Below are 12,578 nucleotides of genomic sequence, written 5' to 3'. Positions count from 1 at the left end.
AATTAAGAAGGCATAAGCTTTGCCTGGGTGGTGTGAAAGGGGGTGGGGATGCTACAGTGGAGTGGGCCGGTGGTTGTGGGGGGTGGGCTCTTGCCGGCTCTTGAAACCCTTGGTTCTGTGGCACAGGTGTTTGGCATTAGCTAAGTATAGACCTTCAATTCCCCCAAAGCAGTCAGCTGCATGCACCCTCTGATCAGAAAACAAAGTGAATCGTGTCTGTGGTGCCTGCGTCTGGTTGAACTAAAACTGCCTATTGTTTGCTGGGGCAGCATTCTGGGCTGTTGTATGGATTCACTCAAGTTAAATAAAAGAGGGTGATCCTCTGCAAGTAAGTATACGCCCAGATCATCTCTCTCCCTGCCTTGAATTTGTGGTGAAATGGGTTGCAGACAGAGGCGTCGGTAGGGGGGGAGCAGGAGGGCTGGGGAGGCTTTGGTTGTAGCACCGGGTATCAGCACAGGAGCTACAACCAAAAGGCTAGCTAGCCCCGAGTCCCGACAGTCCCCACATTAGCCTAGCCCCCGATCTTTTCCAGACCTAGCAACACCCCCGGCTGCAGGAGACGGTTGGGTGATGCTGAGGATCACACTGAATATTTACTTTTACCGAACATGCTTCATAAAAAATAAAAAAATAAAACAGCATATTTCAGAAGCATTTGGCAAACGAACTGGCGGCAGAGGCAGGCCCTGCTGTGATTGCACGTGACAAATGCCACACGCGCAAAACCCCTTCCTCTGTAGCAACGCGTGCTCTCTCTAGCAGCCCCACCAGGCACAGGCAGGCAGGCCCGGGCAGGCGGGAGGAAACTGAGGTGCACTTGCAGCAGGGCGCCCTGCGAACCGCGGAGAGCGTCGGACTGCATGCGGAACTCACCGAGGGCTGCAGGGAAGTGAAAGGAGACGGCGGCGCCGTGTACGGGTGGCTCATCAGGACCTGGGGCTCCTCAATGCTCGACTGTTTTCCTCCTATAAAAAATACATGCGTAGATTAAAACATAATTCGATACTGACTTTTTGTTATACAGAATTAAAGTGTGGCAAACGCCGGTGTTAAGAGGCACCAGGGAGCTATGTGAGTCCAGCTCTAGCAGCGAAGATCTGTGTGTATCATGCAGGCCGCAGGCTCAGATTCTGGAAGTCCTTCATCCATCCGTGGTGGATAAAATAAGGACCCAGACATTGAAGTGTGTTAAACGCCTATTCTCTAAGCGCCAATGGATCAAATAATATTTTTCATTATTTAAACGACCTAAAATGGATGAAAGACTTGTTAAATTAGACACACGTTTCAGCAAAGGGCACATAAACTCACTGAGCTATGTCGCCATGTTAAAATAGTTCAGGCAGAAGGACAGGCCTGAAACTTGCAAATGTTAATATTTTGGTTTACTTGAAAATAACGCATGTTGACTTGGCTGCCCAGGTTGTTGAAGCACATACCGATTCACATGGAGAGGTGTGGCTCCGGCTAGAAAGCCGCTTCAAAAATGCAAATATACATGTGCGGCAACTTGCTGTGTATTCGGAGACCACAATGGCAGCAGGATGTGTGTTAAACTTCAATCGAATGGTAGACCAAAAAAAGAGTCAGAGCAGCCCAAGAAGTGCAGAGAGGGCGAGCAGACGGAAGGAAACCACCGGTTATAGAAAGACCGGAGCCCACTGACAGCTGGAGGCAAAAGTGAGCCCCAGACAGCAGAAAAGGAAAAGAGAAAAGCAGAACAGGCCTGTGAGTAGGTGAATGGGACCACTAGGTATTACTAAGACCAGGTGGACTCAAGACTCACAAAAGTATGCACCCCAGGAAGAGAGAAATGTGAGAAAGTGCCAAGTGAAGGCAAAGGCCCTGCCAGATAGGAGAGAAAGCAGCTTGTGAAAGGAGTGAGCAGAACAGAACACGCAGAGGAGGAGTGAAATGACTTGACGCCGGTGAAATCTAGCTTGGTAGATTGTATGTTTTGGACTAGGCTCTTCTGAATGGTAGTAAAGTCCTGGCACCTTTCTTCTATCCAGTGATGTCCACCTTTTTGCCCTGAGTCAGGGCAGGTGCTAGGGCATGGCAAGAGCAAGTAGCTGCCAAGGGTGTCACCACTAGGAGAGCAGCAATGTTTGCTCCTACCAGTAGAAAGGTGTGCAGAAGGGGCTCGGGTACAATTTCTCTTAGCCTAGAGTGTGAAAACTCCTTGCACTTGCCCTGCCAAATTGACCACCTGCTACAGCGTTACTCCCCCTTTCAGCCCCCAGGCTCATGTATAGGAAGCGATAAATGATCGGGCCCGACCCACCTGCTCTCCTCCCCTTTCCACGGCCCATCCTCAATGTTGCCATTTCTCACCTGTCCTCTGCCTGGCAGCAGAGCACTTCTTCTCAGATCTGAACTTCCTCCCACTGTGTGGGGGAGCACAAACTTGTTTCTCTTCCCACCTAATTGCAGCTCCTTCCAGCTCTGCAGGGTAGCTTTGAATTTTCCTTTATATACAGTTTGTTTCCTATTGAGGCTGCATTGTCCCCGTTCCCTCATACCTCACCCTTTACCAGCCCAAACGTCCACCTCAAAACGAGGTTGCTGTGTTTCCAAAATGTCTGCTGTCTTGAACGCCAAACTGTGAACCAAGATGTAAGCTTGACATCCTGAAAACACGCGCCCTTCCTCTCGGGCTGTTCATGGGGTACAGCCAGCTTCACATTCCAGTGAGTGTGCTCACGAGTATGCATCACATGGAATTGAATTCAGAATCTGCCCTCAATAAATTCGCCTGAAGTTATGAGAATCTCCACTGAGAACCATCTTGATTCCTAATTTGGGGTTTCTTGAATCAACACACAGTGCCTTTTTAATATGTTTACATTTTAAACAAATGTCACACTATTTTCCTCCTGTAGAGGATGCCCAGTAAAAGAGCTAAACCCTTTGGACTGCTTGGTATGATATAAACCAGGAGTCTGCAACCTATGGCTCACCAGATGCTTTACCCTATAACTCCCATCAGTCATAGTCAACGCAGTCAATGGCGAAGGACCATCGGAGCAGTAGGGAAAAACATCTGGAGAGCATTGATCGAAGTGAGCGGGAATGGTCAGGATCGGTGTTCCACTACTTTTATTTTCATCTGTTTACCATTCCTCTACTTTTTACAACCATATTCACTATTCTATACAGAGGATTTGTCCATTCATGTCCCTGTGCAAGTGTAAAGTTGTGATAGGAGCCTTAGTTACTAGTCACTTTGACTATTGCAATTCCCTGGGTGCAACACCTTGTCACACCTACCCTCTCCCTTGCCGAGACCACAGTTCCACTACTTTTTTTGATACACTTCTACCACTGCTGGAGAGTAGGAGCATGCAGACCTTTGCTGTAAGCGAGCACATTCAGGATCTTCCCACTGAACGCTCATCGTTCCCTACCTTTTTTCAATCCCTCCGGTATAATCCTGTACACCTTATATGGATCCGAGATATCGAGCTGGCTCCTGTCTACTAGCTCTTCGAAATCATTGCTCTTGTTCAAAGCGCAGCGCAGCCTGGTTTTCCATGTCGGGGGATCTGGTTTGTCGATGCCTTCCCTGTATTTCCCTTTGAAGAGGGCCCAAGCCTGCATGGAAGCAATTAACACATCCACAATTATTTATTTTTAAAATAAATAAAGCACCACTAGAACCAAGAGAAGGGCTGCTGAGCACAAGAACAAATATAAAAACAAAAAACACAGTGGAAATAAACAGACGAAACAATTATACGAGCAATGTATCTTAAAACTGAATCAAAAAGAAACACAAGGTATTATATAAGGTCTTCTTAAGATAAAAAAAACTCAGCAAGGAAGAACATTCAAATCAATGTACAGGTTAAAGAATAGAAAATAGTTTAAAGAGCTTTTCTAGAGGCTAGGAGAGAAGAGACAAACTGCAGGGAAGAGTTCCCTGCTGCCTAAACCGTAACAGAGAAAGAGTGAGGAGAATTCCAAGCGCGTTTCACAAAGGGGATGGCCAATACTAAAATATCGGAGCTTGGGTTCCTCTCGAAGACCCAAAGGTGGACAGTGTGGCTGCTAAGCACGCGGGCTGGCCGAATTTAACCACCTTGTGGTTAGTAGCGTAGATCTTTAAGAGTGTGTGAATAAGGATGGGGAGCCAGTAAAGAGACATTAAAAAGGGGGTGGATATGGTTGAATTTCATTATATCAGAAATCAGGTGAGGATAACTGTCTTCAGGGGTATCAGCGACAAGGCAGAAAAGCTGCCAATGATGACATTTCTGCTTTCAAGGCCTGGTAGACAGTGGTCGAAGTGTAGGAAAAGAAGAAGTGGAAGTATGTTCCCTACTGGTCTGCCCGGCTCCCTGCCAACCCCATCACAATTCCCCCTCCCATGCACAATACAAACCCCAAAACACATGCGCCTGCTGTTTAAGGGAACGTTCAGTGCAGTGCACTGAAAGTGCAAGTTTCAACTTCTTCCTACACTTTTATTTCAAAAGGAAACCGTTCCGGAACGGTTTCTTTTTAAAATAAAAGTATAGGAACAGTAAAAATTAATTAATGGAAGTAGAGGAGCACCGTTCCCGCCCACTTCGACCACTGCTGATAGAACACGTGTCTGGCTAGAGGAAGAGAAATCAGAGCCGCGTAAAAAGTGTTCAATCTTCCAAAAAAGATTGTACTGAAAAAAACAAGATTAGGATTGGAATTGGCGAGAAATGTGAGTTTAACAATAAGATTGCAATCAAAAGTAAAATCCACTGATCTAACAAGTTGGGGCAAGTTCACTTCAGATATCACTTTAGGCTAAAAACCGATTCTAATTTTGACAGCTGCCACAAATGAGTTTCTAGCAATTTAACATTTGCTAATTTCGTTTCCAAGAATAGAGCATTCAGATATTGTTAGGAACGCATTTTAAATTTCAGATTTTTTCGTTTACCTGCACTAGCCACAGAGATCATTGCATCCAGGGTTGGACTGGGAACCAAAGTAGGCCCTGGAATTGATGTTCAAAGTCGCCCCATATTATACATTTTCAGCAAGCCGTACCCTTTTCCTATGAGAACATTTGGACAAAAAGTGGATTGTCACACTAAAGAGGCCCAGGATGCAGAGGCCTACCAGGACATCTCCGGAGTTCCCCATAGGGCAGTTCACCCCTGATTGCATACCAGCAAACAAAGATCCATACATTGGGCACATGAAATGAACTCCATGCTGCATGACATAGATTTTCTTGAGACACATACCAGAGAGCTATTAAAATAAAGATAAGTCATATATTTAGCTCTCTGGGGGGCACACATGATGCCATGCATTTATATAGAAAATTTAAAAAGGAATCAAGATCGTTACTAATTCTAGAAAGCTGCGAAGGCTGGTAGAATGAGTGAGCCTGGCAGTCTCTGACCCATTACCATTGGTTCCATGTGATAATGTCCCTGCAAAAAGGACCTCTGGCAAGAAAGTCACAGCAAAAAGGCTGTGGTTTGCAGCAACATTATCATATGGAACCTGCGGGGCACAACCCCGCAACCCTGTTTTTAACTTATTTTTTCCCCAAGGGGACAAATGGTCACCATACATAATGTCTCCATAGCCTTTTCCCGGCGACTATATGTATGGCGACCATTTGTGTGGGGGAAATATTACTGGATACCTTACCATTAGGCTTTGAATCGAGTCTTTCCAATTCTAAATCCAATCGATTGATCTTCATAGCAAAATCCCACGTATGAGTGCCGCCTCTGTGCAAATGCATATTTATTTCACAAAATCCCAATTATGAACTTAAGCATACCATAAGTACCAGCTTACTGTAATAGAGCAGTGACGAAAAGTGGTCTTCCTGTCAACAGTGGCTTTTTGCATGAGAGCAGAGGTTGTGATGCTAAAGCTTGACCTTAGATTTCATCCCTTTCCCAGCGTCATCGCTCTGCAAATATGGAGTAGGTGTCTTGGTGAAGCTGCTCGGAACTAGCTGTGCCATAGACCCTAACAGGGTCAAACTGGGGCATAAAATTGTCTCGGGGACCAATGAAAAAGTGGCCCACAGTTGCAAATGGCAATTCATTCCTTTTGTGTGACTGTTTCAGTAGTACCCCTGGGGGAGGTTTTTGATCAAATGTGATGCAAATTGTGCATTTTAAAGAATGTTTATTCAGAATCACTGGTCGAAATTACTAGCAGCATGGTGAAGTAACACATCAATCTGGCCCACATGGGCCACAAACGTAGCCTACTTTGAGCCAAAGAACTGGCCCACGCTAGCATTTTGTGTTTTTGGTTCGGCCATTGCCCTATTGGCCAGTCCGATCCTGGACCCTAAGCACTGGCATGTATTTACTTATAATTGTATTCATTTTATTTATTTTGTCCTTTATATGGCCCGGTAGATGCAGTAGGCACCTGTATCCCAAGATGGTGACACCAAAGAGAAGGTTAAAAAGCCATTAAGGAGGACGCAAGGGAGCACAGGAAAAGCAATATCAGGAATACAGTGGCGGATGTGTGTCCAATAAACCCAGAGCAATACCAGTGGTAATGATTAGTTGAGAAACCTCCATCCATCACTTTTTAGGATTATCTTTGACTTCAGCAGTGAGCAGGGTATGCACAGACATGCTGGCCTGATTGCTGAGCAATAGCAGAGCCAGCTGCACCCCACTGCATGTGCTTCCCAGCATAGAGGGTGTGGTCTAGTAGCTGGGGTTCTACCACTACTGCTGGTGGCAGGACCAAAACTGATTTCAATCTGGCTGCATTCCGTCAATAATTGAGCAGACGGACCAGAAACAGTGGGTTGAAAGGTTGAAGAGTTCAATGCTGGATTTATGATTAAAACCAAACCTTCCATCCATCCTATTTTGGTTTCCATGCGTCTCCTTAAGTGAAAGAGGGTATGGCCAGGCCTGTTGCTGTAATCATAATGAAAAGTAGAAACTATACGTCAGAGTCAGGCACCCGCAGAACTTCTCCTATACAAGTTGTACAAAAATCCTTTAGTGTATTACTAAAAAAAGAAATAGATTAATAGAAATTGGAAACACTCACATCAACAAAAAAATGAATTAACCAATAACTGTACAACCATCATGAATATATGGAAAGGGCATCATCTGGCCCACCCATCTGGACTATTATGCGTGCTAAAAAAGCACATTGCTGAATTAATTTCAACAATACCATTAAATATATAAATAAAACATGCAATTGTATTGTCAAGTCTTGGATGCATATAGACTTTGTCAGATCTTCAATAAAAAATACAACATATTATGATATATGATGATGTCACAGATACACCACATTCTAGGCATGTATTCTATGACGGACCCTCCATGTTTCTGTCCCTATTGCTAGAAATGCTGGACATTCTTCAGGGTTAACATACACATTTTATAGTTTCCTTCAATATGGTCTCTAAATAGATGATCGTCTTCGACTAATCAATTCTTCCAAGGCATAAACAAAACGTTATTAATGTATGTAGGATTGTCTTGTCCCTCAGGCCTGTTGCTGCATAGATTTTGTTAAGACTGTTGTGAAATAGATATTACTTTTTTCATAGCACTCAATACATTTGCAGCCAAAAACAGGACAATATGATGGGTCAAGGGAAAGTTTACGGAAGATGACACAACTCTGGGTTTGTATTCATGCATTTGCCAGAGCAGAGTAATGGGGAAATTAAATGACTGGCACCTGCTGGAAGCGTCAGGCTGTTATTAACAATGATTGGGAAGCATTACGGGAGAGTACTAGCAAACCAGTTTGAATTATGCATTAATGACAAATGGCTTGTGCATTGTTTATGTTAATGTGTAATAGTATCTTTTCCTCAAAAATAAACACATAATAAAGCTTTTTTCAACTGGATGAAGCTTGTTTGGCAATTCATGGCCTCTACGCATTGACAAAAATATATCCTTGTGTGAAAAAACAGAGCACTTCTAGTTACCAGCGAAAACAGACTTGAACCAAAGCCCTCATTGCCTCCAAGTGTAAAAAAGTACAAATATATGCCACCCATAACATGTACGGCAGCTAATGAAGGCACGGGAACTGTAGAAAGCCTAAGCACTGATCATTTTTGTGAATGGGTTGGGGGTGATCAAACTAAGCTACTCCAACACTATAGAATGTGCAGAGCACTACCAGCCTACCGGCTGCAAATTCTTAATGGACCTCCGCTTTCACTACTCGGGATGCAGAAATGTTGTACCGGCTGTTTATAGCATGCCCCAAGATGTCCTTCCTGTGATTAACCCAACATCTCGCTTGAAGTGTCTGAGAGCTCTTGACACTGTTTTTAGAGATAAGCAATGATTTCAATTTGCTTCTACTCTACCAAGGTCTCCCTAAACTCTAAACATAAGTGAATTCAACTGCAACTGCACCACAGAGAATATTTTACACCCGCCAGACTCAACTCCTCAACCCAAACTCAAGTCCTGATTGCCCGAAATGTGGACACGCTCCTGCCTATAATTTGCATATTTTTTGAAAATGCCCAATTGTGTCTGCCGTCCTTCGTCATTACTTTATTAAACCCTATCACTGGCCTTCCCTCCAATAGAATTCTTATTCGAAGGTGCTTCACTTTGCCGCTAGGGACGGCCCTTCTCTCTCTCAAATTCCCAGGCCTGGTGCGCACTTCCCCACACCAGACGTCCCTACCGGGCTGTTAGCCATTATCAATCTGTAGCACCTATCTGTTCTTCAAACTATGACTATAGATGTTTTCCCTAACATGCTGGCTATCTGTCTCCCTAGGGAAGTCCTAGCTTTCCCTCTCCTATCGTTAGTTAGTCTCTCGGGAATAGGGAATGGTGTCTTCTTTCACCCAGTGCCATGCTCACACCTTTCACAGCCTCTATCCTGACCCTTTAGTATACTGAACCTTCTAACTGTTCTCCTCCCACCACATCGCTGTCCCTCCAATCTCACACTCCGGCTTTCCCTCTCCACCCTTCGATATTCCGTTTCTCACTCCTGTTCTTACTACCACTTACATCTCCAACTACTCCTCTATCTTGGTTCCTTCTTCTCCCTCCTTCCTCTCACTCTACTTCTCCGCCTCCTACTGTTCCTCTAATACTAACTCCTATTTTCCCACTCATTGTTATTGCAGCCACTACTATCACAACTACTGTTCCCACTACACTACTACCACAACCTGTCTCTATTACCTTCCAAGTTGCTCAGGGACGTTGTGTGCTGTTTACCCTTCTATGATTAACTCCCACTCTAGTCTCGGGAGGATTGCTCAGGGGCAACACGCTTGTCTTGGAAGCAAGACAATGCAGAGCAACACAGATTCGATTCCCGGGTCTGCGCTTAGAAACCTCTGGGTATTAAGTGCATTATAAATAACTTTGTACAATTACAATTACTACCACTAATGTCCTATGCTGGCTACTCCCAACCACTACTACCTCTGCCACTACTACTACGTCACTCCTCTCTACCTCTACTGCTTACATTTCTCTCATTCTCACACAGACACTCTACAGACCCCTCCTTAACGATAGCCCCCACACTCCAATCGCTCTTGCCTCCTCTGGTCTCTTGGCCTTCCTCCTCCACCTCCGGTCCTCACCCAACTGCAGCCCACACCAAACAACTCCAAAACTCCCTCTTATATATCCCTTCCCCTCTCTGCATCGGCCACTTACACTACCAATGGCTTACCTTGCATCCAAGGGGTGTGATAGGAGAGGGCTTGGAAGGTTACATAAGGGTTTTAAGCCCTGCCTCCGTTTCTACATGGCTTCTCTGTATTAGGGAGTTTCTCTTGGTGAGCTGGGTCGTCTTTTTATCTGGTCTGTGAGGAGGTTTTGCAGCGCAATGCAAGATCCTGCCATGGTACCATCCTGGCAGGTAAGGAGATGGTGGGAGGATGCCTGTCTATGCATTCTGTGACACCCAGGGTTGTTGGGGTCCGGCACCCTCCACCCCTGACACGGCTGGATTAACGGCCCTGTCACAATTGACATGGAAGGGAGCTGGATCTTTATCGCCTGCATTTTGGTTATGAGAATTTACCTGGTGCAATAAATGTGTAATCACCGAATTCTTCTGCCTTCTCCATGGCGCCCCAAGGATATCTGGTATGCATTATGTTCATACATCAAAACTTCAGCCTGGGAGTCTCATGCACCTGAAGAGGACGTCTAGACAGACATTTGACAATTGATGGAACTGCTCTCAATTCTCTGTATCTTTTTGGATGTACCTGCTTTGTATGGGTTGGTTCGATTCTATATTGCCACTATACCATAATTGTACCACAAAATCGGTAGTCTCCTGGGTTATTGATTTGTATTATTTGATGGATTGCATATCTGAGACTTTGTTAACTTTTTCTTCCTGTAGCTTTCACTTCGGTCAAGAAAAAGACGCATTAAAAAAAAGAAAGACTAAGTAGTCAAGATGTTCACCTCATTAAGGACAGAGGGGAATTGATGAAAACAAATCTGCCATGATCAACAGCAACATTGCTGTAAGCCTTTAACAATGATATCAGGAATGTAGAATTATTTAGTCCTCCCATTGGCCCTTGTGAATGGAAGGTGTAATTCCGCCTCCAGCTTCTACCTCCAGCTTCTGCGGATTCAATGAGGGCTGAGCTAGCAATAAAAAGAGGATTTCCCTTGGACACCGAAGAAAATTGCTTGTCCCTTTACGAGCTCCTGAAGAACGGATAGGGTTATACAGAAAGGCCCTCAGCAGAATTGCAGACGCAGCAGAATCATTTTTCATCCAAATTTTGAACTTTTTACTAGTAAACGTGTTCTTACTTTTTTCAGGAATAGAGGAAAAACTGGTCTCTAGTTGTTGAAGGAAACTACAAAAGATGTTTGTGGACATTTTGCTTCTTCCCTTTCTACTCTTTTATTGCATAAATTAACCATACCTATTTATAAAAACAAATAACTGGAACTTTCTTTTGAAAACAAAGATATTTTGCTATGAATTTGAAGATGATACTTTGCATCAACTATGGCGTGTCTTTGTTTTGCATTGCCTTCCCGAGTGGGACGAGTATTCCCAGATATGGGTCCTGTGCCTGCTGTGCCTTGAGACCAAATCTACTCCTCATGAGGCCCAAACATGTCTGGGGATGCTTGAGGTATTGTGCATAAGGGATTGTGACCTAGCAGTTCGGGCTGGACTGCCCCTTTGGGGTTGGGACCAAGCCTGATTTGCATATGGTCTCTCCCCTTTTTGTAATGTCTTGGCATGTGAAGACCGATGGCCTGGAGTGTTGCCCAGAGCGATTGCCAGAGGTTTCAGTTTAATTCTAAACCTTCTAGCCATTCCCTCTTGGTTTTGCGGTGTCTTGCAGCTCTACATAACGTACACATAGCCATTTTGGCATCTTAATGCTTTGAGGTACACCAGACAAGGGATGCAGGGGTAAGTGACCTTGAAGAAATTCAAGTGGAGTTTGACATATTTCTGGATTAAGAACAATGCAAATAATCACAAAGAAAAATATCAGTAGTGGTAAAAAATAAGTCTGTGGGAAAACTTTCATATGTTTCAATACGTCTTTGCTCGTATGCCAAGAAACATCTCTATGGTGATTGGATGATAATCTAAACGTGGCATATGATAGAATACTCCTGTTCTGCAACAACTTGCCACAGACAGCTTTTTATTGCTTTCAATTGTAACAAGGAACACACCTTATCCTTCCTTTGGTAGCATAAACATAGACCTGGGCTCATCTCAGGAGGATAGCTCAGGGGTAACATGCTCACCTTGGAAGCAAGATGACACGGAGCAACACAGGTTCGATCCCCGGGTCAGCGCTACGAAATCTCTGGGTATTAAGCACGTTAAAAATAACCTATCATATCATCCCACCCAAGTGTAAAATCCAGTCACTCTTCAGGACGGTTGGAAACATATCTATATAACTACAGATGAAATGCACTATGTCTAATATTTCTCATTGGCATCCATCTTGACATGCGAAATTCTGATGGAAGCTGTGCAAGTAGAACCTTGCACACAATGCCTAATCCCCAGTCCCCAGCAGGTTTGGATCATGTGTGGCGTGTTTGCATTACTCAAAGGTAATGCATCGTTTTGGCAGTCCTTTGGCTCCACACTTACTTCTTTCTCATAGGGGGGTACTTTAGTGACACCCTTAGTTTTGACTCATATGCAACGCTTTAGTACCGCTCAGAAAGGTTACAGCGTTTTCACTCATTGGTGGTACACAAGGCTACCATTCGTTTTGGCTTGCTCAGGCTCATAGGCGGAGCTTTCATGCCACAGTTAGTTTTGTCTCCTGACTGCACTGAAAGACAGAGTGGAGGAAAGTATGGCGAAAGAGCCCTGCAATGCTCCACTCTTCTCCCGTAGTGGTCGTGCTCCTTGAACGCAGTGTCCCGTTTCTTTCTCTGGGACCTGGGTTAGTGCTTTAAGTGGGATTGGAAATCGAGGGGGGGGGTCTGGTTAGGGGGTGTGGCTTAAGGACACGCCCCCTAACGAGAGCCCCCCTCGATTAAGGGCGGTGGCTAGTAACAGTTGGAGCTTGGGCATACTGGCATTGTTACCTTTGATGCTCTCAGCCCCTC

General features: G+C 44.7%; 1 protein-coding gene across 2 annotated transcripts in view; it reads right to left on the bottom strand.

Annotated features, from left to right (window-relative positions):
- IRF4 (interferon regulatory factor 4) overlaps positions 1–12,578 on the bottom strand; it is a 78,461-nt gene that overhangs the window by 34,242 nt on the left and 31,641 nt on the right. For both annotated transcript variants that reach the window (XM_069613518.1, XM_069613519.1), the window contains exons 3-4: positions 3,411–3,597; positions 877–968 (exon numbers count right to left, since the gene is read on the bottom strand). In XM_069613518.1, coding sequence (XP_069469619.1) covers positions 877–968; positions 3,411–3,597 — 279 coding nt within the window. The remainder of the gene's footprint in view (positions 1–876; positions 969–3,410; positions 3,598–12,578) is intronic.

This window comes from Ambystoma mexicanum, chromosome 5p, assembly GCF_040938575.1.
Source record: "Ambystoma mexicanum isolate Mex_15411 chromosome 5p, UKY_AmexF1_1, whole genome shotgun sequence".
Lineage (NCBI taxonomy): Eukaryota > Metazoa > Chordata > Amphibia > Caudata > Ambystomatidae > Ambystoma > Ambystoma mexicanum.
This window is presented reverse-complemented; position numbering and strand designations above follow the sequence as displayed.